Genomic DNA, 20,155 nt, shown 5'->3' on the forward strand with positions numbered 1-20,155 from the left:
GAAGAAAGTCCCATTGAATATAGTGGAGAATACTTCTGAGTAAACGTGTAGGGGTTGTATTTCTATGATATGCCATATTTTCTTAGGTGATATATATACATAAAACTGAATGTTTTCTTAGGAAATTATATAATTATTATTAAATGCATGTCAGCTATAGAAGGCTTGTAGTTCAGTGGTGTGGTTCATTGGTAGAGCATCTGTTTTCCATGCAGAGGTTCCTGGTTCAATCCCCTGCGTCTCCAGGTAGGGCTGGAAGCGTCTGCTGTCTGAAACCCTGAAGAGCAGCTGTTAGTCATCCTTGACAGGACTGAGCTTGATTAACCAATGGACTGACTCCGGATAAGGTTGCTTCCTGTGCTCAGTCCGCATTTAGAAATTAGGGAATACGAAGCGGAGCATGAAGTCAGCTATGTTGTCCTCAAATAACAGATGCTAATTGAACACTAAGTGTTCTTCCCATGTAAGAGAACTGCCCTCTGAGATTGCTCAGTGCAATAGCAAAAAATAACAGTAGCACCTTAGAGACCAACTAAGTTTGTTATTGGTACGAGCTTCCGTGTGCATGCACACGTCTTCAGATACAGTCATAGCTCGAGTTACAGACGCTTCAGGTTGCGTATTTTCAGATTACGGACCCACCGAAGCCCGGAAGTACCGGAACGGGTGACTTCTGGGTTTCGGCGGCCGTGCATGCGCAGAAGTGCCAAATTGCAACCCGCGCATGCGCAGATGCGCCACTGCGGGTTGTGAACGTGCATCTTCACGGATCACGTTTGCAACCCGCATGTCCACTGTCCACTGTTTCAGTGTATCTGAAGAAGTGTGCATCCACACGAAAGCTCATACCAATAACAAACTTAGTTGGTCTCTAAGGTGTTATTGGAAGAAATTTTTTTATTTTGTTTCAACTACGGCAGACCAACACGGCTACCTACCTGTAACAAAAATAACAGGTTAGTGTTCCCAATCCAGACTCAACATGCTTGGTTTGATGAATAGCTCTCCCTGTGCCCCCTCAGCAACTTCAATCCTTCTTTCATTCTAGCCACATGATCCAGAATGGGTGCAGTTTATCCTGCGGATGCTTAGCAACTTCAGTGTTCCTCCCTCTCCTCATCTTCCCTTAGCAAACCCAGAAAAGGAGCAGAGTGTTTACTCATGAGGAGCAGAAACAATGGTAATAGTACCCAGATGTAGTAGTAGTTCTGGTAGTGTGTCTAGGCCTAATGACAGATGGGGTGCTGGTTACTTGACTCCTGGGCAAGCCTACTCTGTCCGCTGTTTTAATATATTTGCAGACCTTGCTTGTAACTAGTAGGGAATATGTAATGCAGAATGAGCTGAGGCCTCTAGTTGTTCTCATGATAAGAAAAGAAACATGAGATACATGTGCTAGCTTGGTTTTGTTTCCTTTTGTTAGTATGCACGGGGAAAAAGTTAGTTGGATTACTAGATCAAATGGTGGGAAATGCGGTTTTTCTAACTGCAAACTGCTTAAAGCACTGGTGCTGCAGTCCTACACCCTGTTGGGAATAAGTTAAAGGGACCCCTGACCATTAGGTCCAGTCGTGGCCGACTCTGGGGTTGCGGCGCTCATCTCGCTTTATTGGCCAAGGGAGCCGGCGTACACCTTCCAGGTCATGTGGTCAGCATTACTAAGCCGCTTCTGGCGAACCAGAGCAGTGCACGGAAACGCCGTTTACCTTCCCGCCGGAGCGGTACCTATTTATCTACTTGCACTTTGACGTGCTTTCGAACTGCTAAGTGGGCAGGAGCAGAGACCCGGCAACGGGAGCTCACCCCGTCACGGGGATTTGAACCGCTGACCTTCTGATCAGCAAGTCCTAGGCTCTGTGGTTTAACCCACAGTGCAAGACCCAGTAAACTCAGTGGGACTTACATCCAAGTAAACATGTGCAAGATTGGGCTACAGAGTTGTTCTTTTCTAACACAGTTTGAGAAGAAAGTGACTTCCACGTTTAAAACAGGAAAAGAAAAGGACCCAATCCACTCAGTGCTCAATCTTGCGCAACCCCCTTGATATTGCACAGGAGCCACCTTTTGAAGCATACATCCAAGATCAATCACTCTGCACTAAATCATTTAGAACGTGTTTCAGAAGAACACTTTGATTTATATGAAATATCTGATCTGGTTATATTCCATGTAAAAAATAAACATCTATAACATTGATTTTCTTCATTAGGCAGATAGATGGGATTGTTTTCCGGCTATCGGGAGGCTTTTAGCTTTCTGCGTCTTTTCCGGTTTGATTATCTGTCTGCATAAGTGCACTCCCCTGAAATAAAACTCTCTTCAGGCTTCCTTCCAGTATGTAAATGGAACTGAGAATCTGCTGCATTTCCTGTAAGCTGTGCAGGTTTCTTGCTGCTGCTAAGTGGAGTTTTTTCTATGGGATTCCTTCACTCTGTTCAGAGCTCATACTTGCTAGCCATGCAGGGCAAATTAAAGTGTGTTCTTTCATGTTAATTAGAGATGAAATATCCACCAGGATGTTTTCCTGGGCAAGCTGCGCTGAAATCCTACATTTTAAATTGTCCTTGAACAGCTGTCATTCATTTCAATCATTTCATTTTAGGAGAGCTTCCCAGTGGATTGGGAGCCATCCTCCCCGCACCCGCCTTTTTGCCATGTTCTTTAGAGTTTAGATTTCAACCTGATCACAATCATATTCACTTAGAAGTAATTTTTCCTAGCATACTATGTTTTAACTGTTCAAAGCTCTGCACATATATTGTCTCTATCATCCTTACACCAGCCCTGTAAAACAATGCTGTTACCTATAAATTAACAATAGTAGCTGAGGCAGAGAAAACAGAAGCGCACACTAGACCACTTGCATGCAAGGCATCCCCCCATCTCTTTGGCCCTCCCCAATAGAATCATAGAGTTGTAGTATTGGAAGGGACCCCAAGGATCATCTAGCCCAGCCCCCTGCAATGCAGGAATATGCAGCTGTCCCATACAGGGATTGAACTTGAAACCTTGGCATTATCAGCACCACACTCAAACCAACTGAGCTATCCAGGCTGACCCAAGAATAAGAGACATGGCAACTAATATTTGGGTGAAATCAGGCCACAACTTTATTGACAACAGATGTAAGGAGTTTAGGCATTGGGTAGATCCCGCTCCTTCTGGCCTGCCTGCCAGAATAACTTATGGGGTCAACTGGAAATGAGGGAGTCCCCGACCTCCATCAAGGGGGAATGCCCCTACTGGATTGTACCTGGGGAGTGCTGTGGCCCAACAAAAAGTGGCTGCACAGTGGCCTGTGTTATATACTGGAGGGGCTGGCTAAACCTGGTGGCCCATGCCTGCTTGCAAACTGCTGATTAGGCTAGCAATTTGCTAGCCTAATTAGGGGCCTGATTAGGGGCCAATTACCCAGGCAGCAAGCTCGGCTCAGAGGCTTCCTTTGCTGCCCAGGAAACAGTCCTAGGGACCTCCCACATCAGATCCTGGCATGCTGGGGAGTGCCAGTCTGCAGTGGCTACAGGAGAGTGTGAGTGGACTTGGTGAATTCATGGCTGAGATGAGATTTGGACTCCAGATTTACCAACTCATCACCATACTATACCAGCTCTCTTGTGTAACCCCACAGATGTTCAGAACTGGCTCAGGGCATTTTGTTGTCTGATGTGGAACAGCAAATGACACCCCCAATCGAGCTGCACAAAAAATCCCAGAAGCATGTCTTCCTAGGAGCAGAAGTACAAGAAAACAAACAAAATACCTAACATGTTGTGTCCTTTCACGACAACTAAGGCCGTGGGCGCACAATACCTTTAAAGCATATTCTTGGCACTGTAGTTTGTTAAGAGTTGCTGGGAATCTTAACTGTGAGGGATAAACTACAGTGGCCAGAATTATTTGCAGGAAAGAATGCGCTTCAAATGTGCTTTGAAGGTGTAGCATCTGTACAGCTCAAACAGCTGCTTGAGGCAGCCACACCACCTGACCTAATGGTAGAGCCAGCCCTGTAATGTATGCAGCATTAGTCAAGAAACATGCCAATTTTTGCTTTGTTTCTTTTATTTTAGGTGTCCTTGGTGGGCTTCTTATTCTTACTTGGTTTGTACATTTCATCTTTAGCATCCTGCATGGGAGGTCTGTATGGAGCACCCCGAATCCTTCAGTGCATCGCCCAAGAAAATGTGATACCAATACTTGCATTTCTTGGACGGGGGGTATGTAAACATGGAACATAGACTAATACGCCTTTTCTTTACAGTACACAAAAGTTCAGACAAGCATACCTTTGGTTTATCTCACCAGACTAGTAGCTATCTGCTAATTGAGTTTCCAGAAGCAGAGGGATATTTAGATCTCCAGTCAGTCTGAGTAGGAAGCACTGTAATCTTCCAAACTTTGTGTAAGAGAAAACCCAAACTAGCTTCTAAACCATGAACTTTATTTGGAATGGACCCTCATTCCACATTGTTCGTACCTCATCTGCAACCTCTCAACATTTTCTTGCATCTTTCTTTGCCAAATGATTCTCAAGCTCTTTTGTTGTTTGTTTTAAGAGGGAAGGCCTGTGGTGAACCTTTTCTCTCCAAGCTGGAATTCAGAAACACTCTAGAACACTGGCACTGTTTAAAGTGAGGGTCCACATTAAACTTCTAAAGCTAATGCATAGCAGTGTTTCTCTTTGATCTGACAGACACACTTGCTGCCTCTGTTTGTGTACTTTTTGTTGTTGTTTACAATTAATAGCTGCTGAGCAGGGGCAGGGAAGGGATTTGTAATGAAAGTGTGGAGAGTGAGCTAACTCATTCCTCCCCTAGTGTGGCTACAAGAAAGGAGATTCCGACTAAACATCAGGAAGGACTTTCTGACAGAGCTGTTCGACAGTGGAACGGACTCCCTTGGGAGGTGGTGGACTCTCCTTCCTCAGAGCTTTTTAAGCAGAGGTTGGATGGCCATCTGTCATGTATGACATACTTGAGAGTCCTGCATTGCAGGGGATTGGACTAGATGACCCTCAGGGTCTCTTCCAACTCTACAATTCTATGAATTCTATCTGCAAAGATTCTAATCAGATTATTACCATACATAACAATATGCATATTCTTTCTGTTCTAACTATAGAAAGGACCAAACAAAACCCCGGTGGCTGCAATCTGCTTAACAAGCCTTATCACCATGGCCTTCGTTTTCATTGGCCAGGTGAATGTTCTCGCTCCAATTGTCACCATAAACTTCATGCTTACCTATATTGTCGTGGATTACTCCTATTTCTCTGTCTCCATGAGCTACAGACTTCAGCAGAGCTCCAAAAAGATACTGAGAGAGGATTCCAAGGTCGTGCTCAGCTGTTCTCGGCCTTTAATACTGGACAAGCCATCCTGTTATGGATCAGGTGGAGTAATGCAAGGCCGATCCGATGGCACCTTGCTAGAATTCACAAAAGACATGGATCATATTTTTAGGCCTCCCGGCCAAGACCCAGGGGCCAATCTTGAGGGAAAAGAAAAGGACATGGGTGTTAGCCAAATGGCCAAGCCGAGGAAGCAGAAGAAGGCAGTCAAACAAACGTTACAAGACAGCTTTCTCTTGGATCTTGGCAATAACATTGTCTCTACCCAGGATCTTTGCAGTGGTGACCTGGAATCCAGTGACAAAAGTATGCAGAGCTTTTTAGAGCTGAATCACCAGGATGAAGAGAGTTCTGCTGCTGTAGGACCCAAGCGGAAGCAAGACCAAGACAGAGGCCAGTATTTTGAAGAGAGGCAGAAAACTGCCAGTCAACAAGTGGAAGGTAACAAGAAGCACAATTAAACTTACCTTTTAAAATGAAGAATATTGCTGGTACTCATCCGTAGGCAAGGATGGAAATTGGTTTTACAGGGTCAGCCTGCAAACCTGGCAACAATTTATCCTTTTTTTCATAACTGTAGAGTCTGTTTTCATGATTCACAAGAGATTCTCCTCTAATTTGCCTGTGGAAATGTTGCCCAGATTTAATTCAGTGCAGGAAGATTTACTATTTACAGTGTACCGTGCCAGTAGTCTACATATGAATCCTTTCACTGTGAGATGTATCACAACATTTATTTTTACCTTGACATGGGAGGAAATAGCTTCCAAAAGTTAACATCCTAAACCTCAACTCTCCATTCTTTACAAGCAGAAATGATTGTGGTGGTCTTCATCAGATAATTCTAATTGTGGTCTAGAAACTGAAATTGTTTGGTTTCATGCCCGTATATTTTCCCCTTTCCTAAATGTTGCCTTCTGCATAATTGTAGTGTGAAAAGGACCTGAGGCATGCAGCGTTCAGTAGCTAAGCTCAGCAAAAGCTCTCCTTCCCTAAACATTCTTATTGGAAGATCTCATAACTTGGACTGCTGTGTTATCTGAATGTGAATAAATTCTAAATTCTGTGACCAGAACTAGTTGTAGCATAATACATTGCTACTTGCACAAACCGTGTTTCCAAATAATTGGGATTTTCATTTTCATTTTTGCAAGGAATATAGTAATAGGAAAGGGATGGAGAAAGGAGAAGAGCTGGAGTGCTGGCCAGCTGTATGTTCTGCATGTATAGTGATATATTTATGTTCCTCTGAAACCTTGGAGCTTGTCAGGGAAGCCTCATGCCAAGAAGGCCACTCCCTCAGCATCTATGTGAGGAGCCCCTTCGTTGTCTTGATTGGCCAACAAAGGCTGGACTGTAGACAGGAACAAAAACATCTGCTTAGTAGTGGGGAAATTGTTACCTGAGCCTCTCCAAACCCCTCCGCCAGAGGAGCTGCCATTGAAGAATCCCTTAATTTTAGCCCCTTTCTTAACTAACCATCTTCAGTAGGCTCTCCTTGCAGAGTTTTTGGCTCTTGAAGCAGACTAGGGCTTTCTTGGGACTTTCACATCAGAGAAGGAGAAAAGTTAGCTTGTTGTTGCTAGAAAACCTCAGAACAACACAGCACCTGATACTTGAATTGTATCCTCTGAAAACAATAGGTTTTTTGGGGGGTGGGAGGGAGAAGATACTGCAGCTGGATTTGAACTTCTGACGGAAGAAGGAAGAAGTTTTGTTCAGGCATAGTGAACTATGTGATTCCTATCAAGGACACTTGAGTGCCTAGGCCTGATCTTTCAGAATCTATCCATTGTTCTACTCTCTCTCCTTCTGTAGATTTAAATGTAAAACAACAAAGCCAAGAATTAGAAATTCAGAAAATGCCAGCGTCCTTCTACTCCAGACTCTGTGACCGTTGGGTTTCCCTTGTTGGTGTGAGTTACTCTATAATATTTCAAACCTTTCTTTAGGCTAATAAGCAAGTGGCAACTAACATTACTTACAGATCCATAGGGATGCTTCAAGCTTCACAGAAAAGGCTACTTATATATGATGCAAGAGAGTATCTTTGAATACGAAGTTTTAATCGGTATAGGCGTTGGGTTGGAAACCTAGGAGGAAACAAGAAGTAGCAAAAAAGGTAATGCAATCTGGAGTGAGATGCCAGGACATTATGAGATGCTTCAAATTAGGGAACTACAAAATGAACCAGCCAATTAGAGTATAGCATCACCAGGAACCTGTCCACAATTGGGTAAGATGGAACCCAATGGAGTTAAGATTTCAAAGTTGTTGTTTTTCAGTATGGATACAAACCTACCTTGTGAACAGTGATTTAGGGGACTTTAAAAGGTGAGTATACAGATGTGGTGTATCAGCAACTATTAGCCTTGATGGTTACATGGAATTGCCAGATTCAGAAGCAGTATGCATATGAGATGCCCTACTTCTGGGCTTTCCGGAAGCATCTGGCAGGTCACATGATTGGAAACACGATGCTGGGCTACATGGACGCTTGGTCTGATTTAGTAGAACTCTTGTGTTCTCCTGCCTGTCACTCAAACTAAATGGAGCTAAATTTTCAGCTGCTTTTCCCATTTGGATCACCATGTGCTCTTTGAAAATTCTAATTTAGACTAATCACATGCTCAGACTGGCATTTGGAGAATGTGGGTCATGTAATTTGCTTCATTCTCAAAATGCATCTTGTTTCCCATGCCACTGAAGACTTACTCATTAAATGAGAGGTTATCTCCCACCTCTGCTAAGTACCAGAATGGGTTTTGTGGCAGGTCCTGAAAAGTTGTAAAACGTAGGGTGAGACTTGGAAGAATTAATCTAAGCATTTTGCTCTCCTTCAGATTGCCTAGCAATGTTTGATTTTAAAATAAAGTAAACATTCTGGGGGGAAATGGCAGTGCTAGTTACTTAACCCCAGAGTAATCCTACATTTTCCATTTTCCAACAGGCAATAGGATCACTTGCAATTATGTTTGTTATTCAGTGGATCTACACTCTTGTTAATTTGGGATTAGCAATTATTCTATATTTCTACATTGGTCAAGTGAGTCCAGGGCTACCACCTGGTAAGTGTTTTCACTTAAATCGGTCTCAGTTTTCGTTATGTTTCAGTTGCATGAAAGTGTCCCATCTTCTCATTGATGTTAACACTTTTTCATTTACTCGCTTATTTTTGTAGCTTAGACTATCAAAAGTTGTTGGGGTGGAGGAAAATGATGATGATGATAAGAGCATAATCAATCCAATTGTAGCAGAAGAAATGTTAGGCAGATAAAAATGCAGTTACACTTTCCATCCCTTTATTGATGTAATCCTAATCTTCCAATGCAACCCATTCTCTTGCACTACTACTGAAAGACCCTGAGACTTGAACATTGGGAAGTCTTAGCGGAGATGAATTTCATAATGATGGGAGGAGAGGAGGTGTCACTGAGAACGTTTCTCCATTGCTCTCTTCCTCTCTGAACCTGGCAGTGTCTGTCTGACACGAAGGCCTTGAGCTTGACTACAGATTACATGTATGGTTTTGTTGCAAGTCATAAAATAAGATTCTTTGAATCTGGGATGAGGAACCTCTGAATCTCCAGATGCTGACTACAAGCTTCTGTCATTCCTGACATTTAGCTTGGTCTGACGAGAGACTGGGTGCAGCAACATCTAGGGAGCCCCGCAGGCTGCCCATTTAAATAGCTTGGTTGCATTTAGAATGATCAGGCTCTACTAGTTGATACCTTTTGCAAAATATTTTAATTTATTCTGTTGCACCTTCATGGAATAAATTAGGTGGAGTTATTGCCTTACAGGAATGTTGTTTTTAAGATGAAAATATAAGTGGGTCATATCCATTCATAACCTCCCATCCACCCGTCTAGATAAATCCTCCTGAGAAAAATGCTTCGAAGATTGGAATCTCAATAAGAATCTCATTAAATACCAGAATTTCTGACTACAAAGCAGAAGCCCCTTTGATTTATGAAGTAAAACATGTTAAATATTCAAGAAATGTAATCTGAGGAAATATTCTTTAAGCTAAAAGAGTATTAAAAGAGTCTGTGCATGTCAGGTGTTTAGGGGTTTTGTGTGTGTCTGATTTAGAATGTAGTACTCGATGGCACTAAAATAGCAAGTAACATAGTCTATCATAATGGTTCCCAGGCTTTAATTCAATTTCACTGACTATGTCTTAAGATGTAGCTCCCTGATTATTTTTAGGGATAGTTTTGTTCTTACAAAATACAGCCACAGAGGAAGCAATTTGAGAGGAAGCAATCTGAGGTGAACTGCAGGGACAGTTCTTATCTTTTCACCTCACGTCACTGCCGGGATGGCCTACTCAAACCTGTAGAACGTTGACATGTGTTTTACTCTTGTTTTTTAAACTTACGGTTGATTATTTTTGAATGTTTAAAATTGCTGTTTTAACTGCCTTTTTAATTTCATTGTTAAATTCTTTTTGTGAATCAGTTTGAGGGTTGTTTGTTTGTTTGTTTTACAATAAAGCAGTACTTAAATTTTATTAAATAAATAAACAAACAGCACCACCCAAGTTGCCCACACTGTGCAGATTTTACCTGCATGATTGCCTGCATGTTTTCTTGAAGGGTAAAATTCATCTTGTGGGAGTTTTTTTTGGTAGAAAAGGGTTCAAGATCACCTTCTTCCCTCCACAACAGCCCCCCTCCCTCTTTCAAATCGTAATCTCAATGACTCCATTTTGTAAAAAGCAAATCCCACCCCCCAAAAAAAAAGAACCACAGAGCTGGATGTCAGAACATAAGGAGAGTCCTTCTGGGTGGGTGCCCTCAACCATAGGAGATATAAACCTCTTACCAAAACACCAAGGAGAGCAGGGTTGAGGATGTAGTGCCATCTAAACAAACCAGGATCAAGCACAGGGAATCACTTCAGGCCAAAAATGTGGTCCAGAGTCAGGCAACAGTCCAGGGTCAATACCACAGGGAGTCTGGACAAAGTCTAGCTAGGTTTGTGAACAAGGGGCCAGCAACTTGAAGGCTCAAGAGGGAGACCTTATATACTCTGCTCCACTAGATCTCATCGTTCAGGGATTCCTTATTCATAAGATCCTGACCCTGCGTCCAAAGACACATGCCATCACTTTCCAGGCCTGGACCTTTTGGCACAAGCATGCTTTATGCATGTATGTATGTACGACAGTCCTTCACCCGAGGATTACAGGGCAGTTTACAATATAAAAGCACAAAAATACATAACGTACTAAGGAACGAAAATAATACCCCCTCCCGCAATTTAAACGGCCATCGTTTGTTTAATTAGCCGGAGGCAGGGTGAAAGAGGAATGTTTTTGCCTGATGGCTAAAGATAGGTAACGAAGGTGCCAGGTGAGACTCCCTGTGGAGAACATTCCACAAGCAGGGAGCCACTGCAGGAAAGGCCCATTCTTGGGTTGCCACCCTTCAGACCTCTCATGGAGGAGCCACATGAGGGAGGGCCTCAGATAAAGATTGAAGGCTCCATGTCAATTCATATGGGGAGAGGCAGTCCTTGAGGTATTGCAGTCCTGAGCCATTTCATAGAATCATAGAATCATAGAGTTGGAAGAGACCACAAGGGCCATCGAGTCCAACCCCCTGCCAAGCAGGAAACACCATCAGAGCACTCCTGACATATGGTTGTCATTTAAGGCTTTATAGGTCGAAATCAGCACTTTGAATTGTCCTGGAAACTAAATGGCATCTATGCTCAAACTGTCTTGCCCTCAAGTGTTATTTACAGTCTGCATTAACTGATTCAGTGACTATCGCAAAGCCTCAATTTGAGGAGAAATATGAAAAACACATTCCCACCATGATTAAACCTTTAAAGTTTGGGCCAGCTTGGATTAGTAAGGATCAATGTAGGGTTTTAGATTGTGTGTCAAGTTATTAACAGCAGTTTATCAATAGTGCAACTTATTTTGTCTTTTTTTTCTACAGGTGTAGCAGCCAACTTCAGCTTTTTCCAATGGATAAAACAACTTTTACTTAATGCCTGCAGGTTGGTGTTAACTAGGAAAAGAGAAGTTTCATATCCTTAATTAATTTGAGATTAACAGTGCAGTCCTATCCATGAGTAAAAATTAAGTCCCATCAAGTTCGGTGACACTTAATCCTAGGTATAGGATTGCAACCTAAGTTATTTAGATCTCAGATATATTACAAAATACCGCAAGCCATATTTCTCATAAGCCATTCAGCATAGCTAATTAAGTAAAGGCCAAGTCATTCTTTCTGCCCTGCTTATAATGAATCTTGGCTCTCCTACAACCCACCTGCTAAATCTAAATGAAACCATACCAACTATAATCTCACTTTTAGTAGATTCTGAGGGAACAAGAATTTTGCTACACTCTGTTTTATCTTTTACATTGCAGAGATGCATAACGTAACAGCTTATACCCCACCTGTTTTTCAAAATGTCCAGTTACATCCCCCAGAGCCGCTGAAACATTAACAAACCTGAATGAACAGAGGTGCACTTGAAGTGCACTTAAGTGCACTGCCCGGTGCATTCTTGAAATGCATCAGCAGGTAGTACAATTACTTTATTGATTCTGATTCTCTGGTTGAATGAAGAGCAACTCCATTGTGTCCACAAGGAACCAATGAAGAGGAAGGAGGAAGACCTTAAAATTAGTAGCGAAATATGGGAGAATATTCTGGCTAGTCATCGAGGTCTCCACAATAATCCATATTATATTATAGATTATATATTATGATTGTTATTATGGGATGTGTTTTTTGTATTGTAAATTATCCTGTGATCTTTGGATGAAGGGTGGTATAGAAATATAATAATAATAATGGTCATCAACAGCTACACTTTGTTGGATTTAGAGCTGTATGCACTCTTTTATGGATATGGGTGTGTGAATAGCTATAATATTAATCTTATAAGTACTGGCACTACCATTAACTTTGCCATATTAAGAATAGAATTATATATCACATACAGCATCATTCTGTGATCATTGTACATAACTTTTTTTCTACAAAATGCAGCCACTGAGGCTATAGTGGGGTTTTTTTGTGGGTGGGGAACTTTTTAACCCTTTCCCTCCAAGTCATTCTCTTGCCAGAAATCATCCTGACCAAACCACTCATTTACAGAATTCTGAACTTCCCTGGCTGTTTTGAGTTAGCTTCTCTGGCAGGGGTACCAAATGACTCCCAACCAGATAGCATGGTCAATGGTGATGGATTATGGAAACTATAGTTAAAGAACATCTGGGGATTTGGGTACCATATTGGCTACACTTCTCTATAGGTCCTTCTCTATGGTCATTTGCTGCTTTACGCTTTCCCAGACTCTCCAAGTGTTCCCTCTTTTGTTGTGTTTGCTATTGCTGCTTCACAGTTGTAAACACTACAGTTGTAGTTGTAAACACTAGCTGTGTACCTACCAGATGACATATAGAGCAAAGAAGCAAAGTCTCTTACTTATTGTCACTTGTCCTGGTAAATATAATATTAATTTCAAATAAATTTACAAACCAATGAAATAGTAAGAATCAAACTAACGGAGGGAAACCTTCAATTAGGGTTTAAAAAAACAAACGAACACAAGTTTAGGATGCTAGAAATATGTTCTTACATTCTCTAACCCTGAAAAACGCAGTTTCAGCTTCCTTCAGTTTTTGTCAAAGAATTATTGCAGTTGCTCTATATCCACAACATAACGTGAAATTGCCATCCATCAGAAACCATGTCTCTTGAAATGCAGAAGAGCATCATAGATGATTAACACATATCTTGCCTTTCTTTGCTTGCCATTTTCCACAACCCTTATATTTCTTCCTATAGGAGTCCTTGTTTATCTTTCACTACTTCGCATAAGTTCATCTGTCAGCAGGTACTTCTACTAGATACAAAGGAGGACAGCAATCTTAATAACTTTTAGTAATTTTGTAGAAGAGGGCATTTCAGCAGGTGCAACATTATGCACCCTTCCTAAATATCTGAACCTGCCAACTCCCACATCTGTACAGCTGTTACAGGAGCCCCTTTCCATTTGATCAACCTATGTCCCATGCTGCTCTGTGCTGTATATCTGGAGCAACCTTCCTATCTAGTGTGTTTTTCCCCCAGATGATCAATTTATAATGCAACAAATATAAAGTTTCTCATTTGTTGATAAGCATCTTGATATCTTCTCTTAAGCACTCAAATTGCAACATGCTGTTAGGAAAATGCAGTTCTTATGCAGTTAGAAGAATATAGCAATTTGAAGTGCTGTCTGGAAAGTGGTAGCAAGAGTACCATCGGATGTGGCCCAGAATTTCATTGAGGAGGAATAACTTAACCCCCCCCACACACATTCCTTTACCATATTCTTCACCACTTTACCACTTGCAAAGAGATGTCTTTCATGGGATTAGATGTTAATTAGACTCAAAGCAAAGTGTGCATCTGACCCTTGTCAATGTTAGTCTCTTAACAGCTAGTTTTCACTTTGAGAAAATTGCTAGCATTTTTGTGAGTTCAAGATGTAACCACTCTGTGGCCACAACTGGTGGCACGGAAACTCCCATAATGTGTGCCTCTTGCAGTAAGAACATGTTACAAGTTTTTTTTAGGGGCAGTATTTACTCATTCCCTCTATATAGCAAAACTGCCGTAGTTGGAAGCATTTTTACACATTTTAGTAATTCACAAGGCCCAAATGACATCAAGGGTTTAAATGCTACTGCACTTCCTACAACAGTTTAAGAAGGATGCTTCTGTAAATTAGATGGGAATGCAGTTGAGATTGGTCTTAAAAACATTTAAATTCACATTCGGAATATAAAAGTATAATTTTAAAAGGCATTGAATAAGTGCTTAGTAGTCTTTTACGATTTTGCTGAAAAACAACAAAAGCGCAGGATGAATTTTCTGGGCCTTTTCATTCTTTGAATTGTTGCATCCTAACTGGAAAGCACTAAAAGGAAACGAGCAGGCATTATTTTACATGAACTGGTCTTCAGCCATAAGGTATAGATTTAATTGGACCAAACATTAGTGCAGTTTTATATGCCTGGAGCATTTGAAGCAATTGGGAAATAACCAAAGAGACGCAAGTGTATGTATTAAGGGAAAAAACCTTCACTGACCATTTAAAAATAAAACTTACATAAGGAAAGAGTCTATGATGAATTTTGGCCAAACTCTCAAGTCATAAGGAAAAGTTTGCATTCTTTCTTCAAGTGCCATGTCTTTGTGCATAGCAGAGTGGATTCCTTTTCTCTTTCTCTTTTTTTCTATTTTTGTTTACACAGTTCAAGAGTGCAGCTGCAGATGTATTGGGAAACAATGGGGCATCTGAAGGTTCTGCGTTCCTTTTGTTTTTCAGGGGAAAGCCATCCCCGGAGGAGCGATTTGTTGTGACACCGTCCCTTGCAACAGTTGGCATGGAGACCACTCAGCTCACAGAAGAGAATACAGATTTTGCCTCCCGGGACCGCTACCACCATTCCTCTCTTATCACCAGAGAAGAGTTTGTTAATCGGTTCCAATGAGAAAGCAACATGCCCATTCAATCTGCCAGCCAATTAAAAACACTGGCCACAGACACACCACTTGATTAAAAGGCTTTCCCTTTTAGAACCGATTTTAATGAATACTGAAACTTCCAATTAAAGGAGGGGAGTCGGGGGGGGGGGGAGTTTTAAAGCCTTGGCTTCCAAACTCTGTTCTGTTCTCTTCTATTCCGCCCCCCAAAAAAGAGTTTTGCAGCTTTCCCACAACATTTGGGGTATTTGTGTCCGATAACTCCACAGTTCATAATTTTTCTTTAAAAAATACAGTTTTATAAAGTTTTTTGGTTTTGTTGTAGTTTGCTTATATGACACACTTAATTCTAATATGTCCATATCTTAGCATGTAATTCAGAAAACCATAGGTACAGGATACCAGAAAAACGAAAAAGGGAAGCAACAGTAGTCTTCAGTATAGGTAGACTCAGCAGGTGAGTTGCTAGACAACTGAGCTTTGGACACACAGTTTTGTCAAACTTTAGCTGCCCAGAAGACACCAAATTTATGCTAAATCTATATGTAGTGCCTCTTATCCATGTAGTGTGAAACAGACAACCCCGTATCAGACATGTTCCATGCAGCATCTGAGAATTTTTTTAAAAAAAATTTAAACCATCAAAGCTTAAAATGAGGATAGCATGTTGTGATCGGGCACAGAAATTAACTCAGAATTAACAATAAGCTGCATGCAGACAAGTGAGCAGGCTGGCAGGAGTGCTCTCTAACCTCTGGGTCAAGCGTAGAAACCAAGCAGGCCACCTGAGGAAGGAAGCCCCCCATCTCCACATTCTGTATAGAAGTGCAATGGGGTGTTAGAGGAGGGATGGAGCTCCATTTCTGCCAGCTACCAGAACATCGTTGTTGTTTTTTAACAGGCAAGTGAGTAACTTTTGTACGCACATTTACAAGGCTGACTTAGAAACCTTCTTGACAATATTTTGGAGTGCTTCTGACTCTTAAGTCTCTACCCCACCCCTAGCTACTGTGTCTATCTACCGTTTTTATCTACTGTTTTAATGATACCTGATGGTTGTGTGGAAGACAGGTCATCAAGAGGAATCATGTGTTACATGGACTCAGACTGGAGCAGTACCAGAATTCGGTATCACGGTGCTTAGGGTGGACAACATGAAACATGCCCCCGCCGCCAAACCAAACTCTTATTTTATGATGTGAAAAATTAACAGCAGTTGTAATAAAACGTTAAACAGCAAGTATATTTCCAGGTCTGAATTAATCGACTCAGTTAGTGGGTACCCATGGATTATTTTCAGGAGCTCTAAGCTTGTTGCTGACTCTGGAACTGGGAGAATTGATCTGGAAGCTGCAGTAAGTGTAGAATGCTGCAGCATGAGTGCTGACAGGAACACGACCCTATAAGCATGTAGCTCCTCTCAGAAATCTGCGCTGGGTGCCTATTTGCCACTGGGCCAAGTTCAAGGTGTTAGTATATAAACATGGAACCACTAGTAGGGTTGCCTCACACAATATATGCCTGTTTGACCACTTTGATCTGTAGAACTGGCATTGTTGGCAGCTGCCACGTAATACAGTGGTACCTCGGTTACATATGCTTCAGGTTACAGACTCCGCTAACCCAGAAATATTACCTCGGGTTACGAGCTTTGCTTCAGGATGAGAACAGAAATTGTGCAGCGGCAGCAGGAGACCCCATTAGCTAAAGTGGTGCTTCAGGTTAAGAACAGTTTCAAGTTAAGAATGGACCTCCGGAACGAATTAAGTACTTAACCCGAGGTACCACTGTACTGCTAAGAACATTTTTTGTTTAAGCAAGCCTATCAAGACACATAGCTGCTGTTGATTTTAATCTTTTGAATATTTATAATACCTGTTTTTAGCAACAATTTTCAATGTTTAGTTTTATATTGTTGTAAACCACCTGGAGGGTGGTTTTTTGGTTTGTTTACATTCAAACGGTATATAAATTATGTTAAATAAAATGAATAGAGAAAAAACACAGGGATTTGCCTTATACCATATCTCACTATTGAGTAATTCTTGCACAATATTGTCTGCAGTTGACTGGCAGCAGCTCCACGGGATTTGGGGATGGAGCTTTTCACAGCGCTACTTGCATATTCCAGGGATTGAACTTGGAAGCGTTTGCTATGTTTCCCCACCCCCACACTACAACTCAGCAACAGCACCTCATTTTATTAGCTCACTTTATTTGCATTCCCACTTTGCTTCTAATGGAAGAAAAGCCAGTCTTGCCAATTGATTCAAAAATATTCTACACAAACTTCTATAATTCCACCCCCGCCCAATAATTCGGCTTCTGCTTTTACTTGCTTTTTACTTTTTACTTGCTTAAATGATCACTCTCACATCCAAGATAAGAAGATACTGTGTCTAATTAATTCAGTTGCCAATTTTATCATTATTCCATATTTGGAGTCTTCGCTGGAGAACTATTAAACTTGTTTGATGCTTGTCAACTGCAAATGTGTGTGAGTGGTGTGTTTTGATTTAAACTTAATCTTCCACAAATTGCAAAGGACAAATAAGTGGCATGTATGAATGAAATATATACTTCCCCTCCCTTAGATCTTAGGGCAGTTCATTGTTTCTTTTTCAGAATGTGTTCTATTCAGAAGCAAAATGTTGATGGCAGAAGGGAGGAATGGTGATTTTGCTACCATATTTCATGCTACAGTTATTCAGCTGAGATGAATGGTACGTTGCAGAATTTTATGCTTAAGATATTTGTGTTATTCTGCTTGCAAGAAATGATTGCATCAAATATAGGGCAATGTTGTTGTTTTCTTAATCATGTGGACCATTGAAAGCACATTTGTGCTACAGGCAACATCACTTCCTTCTAGTGATGCTCTGCGTTTGGGATGTAAGCATAAATTCAAGAGCAGATTACATTGGTCCCAAAGCTAAGGTCTTTTCCAAAATAGTGATATGCCTTTCATAATGTCCAAACCAGTGTGGTGGAGTCGGTGGTTAAGGTTTTGAATTAGGACCTGGGAAATCTGGATTCAAATCCCCACTCAGACAGAAAGGCTGGGTGATCTTGCACTAGCCACTCTTTCTCAAACTAACCTACCTCACAAAGTTGTTGAGAGGATAAACTTGGTGTTCCTTGGATATTTTCAGTAATTAATACTACAGTGGTATAGGAAGACAAATGTTTAAGAAGTTACAATGATAAAAAGCTATTTGAATTCCTGCTCTTTAAATCTTCTTCATTCTTCTCTCTTGTTCTTGTCCTTTCAAGGATATACATATATATTTCTCTGAAATTATTGCTTTCATTGGCTGTGTGTTTGGCACACTGAAGTCTTATATGCTCCTGTGCCAATAACCTCAGAAATACCTATTTACTTATCTCCTGAAAACTCTACATGCAATTCAATTGATTGATTGTATGCCAATTCATCCATGCTGTTTCTTCCTTTCAATCATTATCTGGTTTGTCCTCTTGGAAAGAGTTCACGTTCTTGTTGCAGGTGGGTGATTTTAGGTGGTATTCCAGGTTGCAAGGGTAAAATGACAACATGGCAGGCAGAAAGTAAAAAGGTTAGGGGCGAGTCTTGGAAAATGATTCCAATTTTGAGAAGCCATGTATTAAAGTAGGCTGCTAACCTTAAATAAAAGAAACTTCATGGTGCTACGATGCCTGGCAGTGATGACCATGCAAAATAAAAGATGGGAATAAACTAGAATTATTTTCTAGTGATTGTAGTATTATTCATGCATCTAGGGCAGCACAGATGTTAATAATATGAGCCTGTTTCAGTTCCACCTTGGCAACAAATTATTTAGAGTAAAGATGAGGGAGAAAATAGATTTAATTCTCATAAATGGGGAACCTATCTCATTCCCAAAACAATATGCAAATACCTATCCTCCAAAGTTTTGTTTTAAAATCCTCCAACCACAAATAATGTGTACATAAATGCATATACTAGGGGGAAGTGTGCATAACATGCAAAAATGCAATTTAGTTTGCAAAACTATGAATATTGGGCAAAACCACATATAAAAATGTGTGTACTATATTAGGAGAAATATATTCTAAACTACCGATAACTCTTCATGAGAACTTTTATAAAAATAAATTTAAACTGATGTGGAAATGTGAGGAACTGGATTTGCCAATCCATAAATTAGGGAGCCATAGGCAGCTGGGTGTTCTCTCAGCCTCCAGTTTCCATTTGCAATGAAAGGATTTTAACGCCAAGCCATCGTATGTTGATGTAAGGATCACTGAGATAACGGCTGTGAAGCTCTGCATGCACTATACAAGTGCCAAGAATTATTTTATTGCTGTGAGCTCTATAAGGTAAAGTAGTTCTGGAGCAACAGTAGTAGTGCTATAAAGATATCACAGCTTACCTTGTATTGGTTTCCAATACAATACTGTAAAGTTAGATGCAACACCTAAAGCTTTTTTCAAGCGACTTTGTGTTTTTGCCATGCATCTTGCTTAGTAGCATGACCAACTACTACAAAGAAACATAAGCAAGCTAAACCTCTTAGCTTGGGTATGGAGGATGATAGTAATGGTGTCTTCGCAATGGAATCTCACTGCATTGGGCAGGATAGTAGAATGCCATGGAGAGACAGACCATTGGCTCATGAGGATTGTCTACCTGGAGATACCAGGGATTGAACCTGGGACCCTCCTGCATGCAAAGCAGATGTTGTTGTCGTTTAGTTGTGTCCAACTCTTCGTGACCCCATGGACCAGAGCACGCCAGGCACTCCTGTCTTTCACTGCCTCCCGCAGTTTGGTCAAACTCATGCTGGTAGCTTCGAGAACACTGTCCAACCATCTTGTCCTCTGTCGTCCCCTTCTCCTTGTGCCCTCCATCTTTCCCAACATCAGGGTCTTTTCCAGGGAGTCTTCTCTTCTCATGAGGTGGCCAGAGTATTGGAGTCTCAGCTTCACGATCTGTCCTTCCAGTGAGCACTCAAGGCTGATTTCCTTTAGAATGGATAGGTTTGATCTTCTTGCAGTCCATGGGACTCTCAAGAGTCTCCTCCAGCACCATAATTCAAAAGCATCAATTCTTCGGCAATCAGCCTTCTTTATGGTCCAGCTCTCACTTCCATACATCACTACTGGGCAGATACTGTACCACTAAACTATAAGGACTTCCCCTAGTGCAACCTCCACCACCTCTTTCTCCCAAGCTGGCAAGAGTCCTGCTCTCTCTCCCCTCCCCTCAATGTTGTAAATGTGAGATAGAAAACAGAATGGAACAATTGTGAAATAAAAGTCTGGGATAAAAGACAGG

General features: G+C 41.2%; 2 protein-coding genes across 7 annotated transcripts in view; both read left to right on the forward strand.

Annotated features, from left to right (window-relative positions):
* The window catches only part of SLC12A8 (solute carrier family 12 member 8), a 63,510-nt gene extending 47,414 nt beyond the window's left edge, over positions 1 to 16,096 (forward strand). For 5 of the 6 annotated variants that reach the window (XM_083408699.1, XM_083408701.1, XM_083408700.1 and 2 more), the window contains exons 9-14: positions 4,068 to 4,214; positions 5,119 to 5,788; positions 7,166 to 7,263; positions 8,298 to 8,415; positions 11,305 to 11,365; positions 14,699 to 16,096. In XM_083408699.1, the coding sequence (XP_083264825.1) occupies positions 4,068 to 4,214; positions 5,119 to 5,788; positions 7,166 to 7,263; positions 8,298 to 8,415; positions 11,305 to 11,365; positions 14,699 to 14,864 (1,260 nt within the window). In that variant the 3' untranslated portion in view covers positions 14,865 to 16,096. The remainder of the gene's footprint in view (positions 1 to 4,067; positions 4,215 to 5,118; positions 5,789 to 7,165; positions 7,264 to 8,297; positions 8,416 to 11,304; positions 11,366 to 14,698) is intronic. The other variant, XR_014504184.1, reaches the window with a different exon arrangement.
* A 407-nt stretch (positions 16,097 to 16,503) lies between these two features.
* The window catches only part of HEG1 (heart development protein with EGF like domains 1), a 68,608-nt gene continuing 64,956 nt past the window's right edge, over positions 16,504 to 20,155 (forward strand). The window contains exon 1 of the mRNA XM_083405256.1: positions 16,504 to 17,579. The gene's annotated coding sequence lies outside the window, so the exon portion shown is untranslated. The remainder of the gene's footprint in view (positions 17,580 to 20,155) is intronic.

The sequence above is a fragment of the Podarcis tiliguerta genome, assembly GCF_965153285.1.
Source record: "Podarcis tiliguerta genome assembly, chromosome: 1".
Taxonomy (NCBI): Eukaryota; Metazoa; Chordata; class Lepidosauria; order Squamata; family Lacertidae; genus Podarcis; species Podarcis tiliguerta.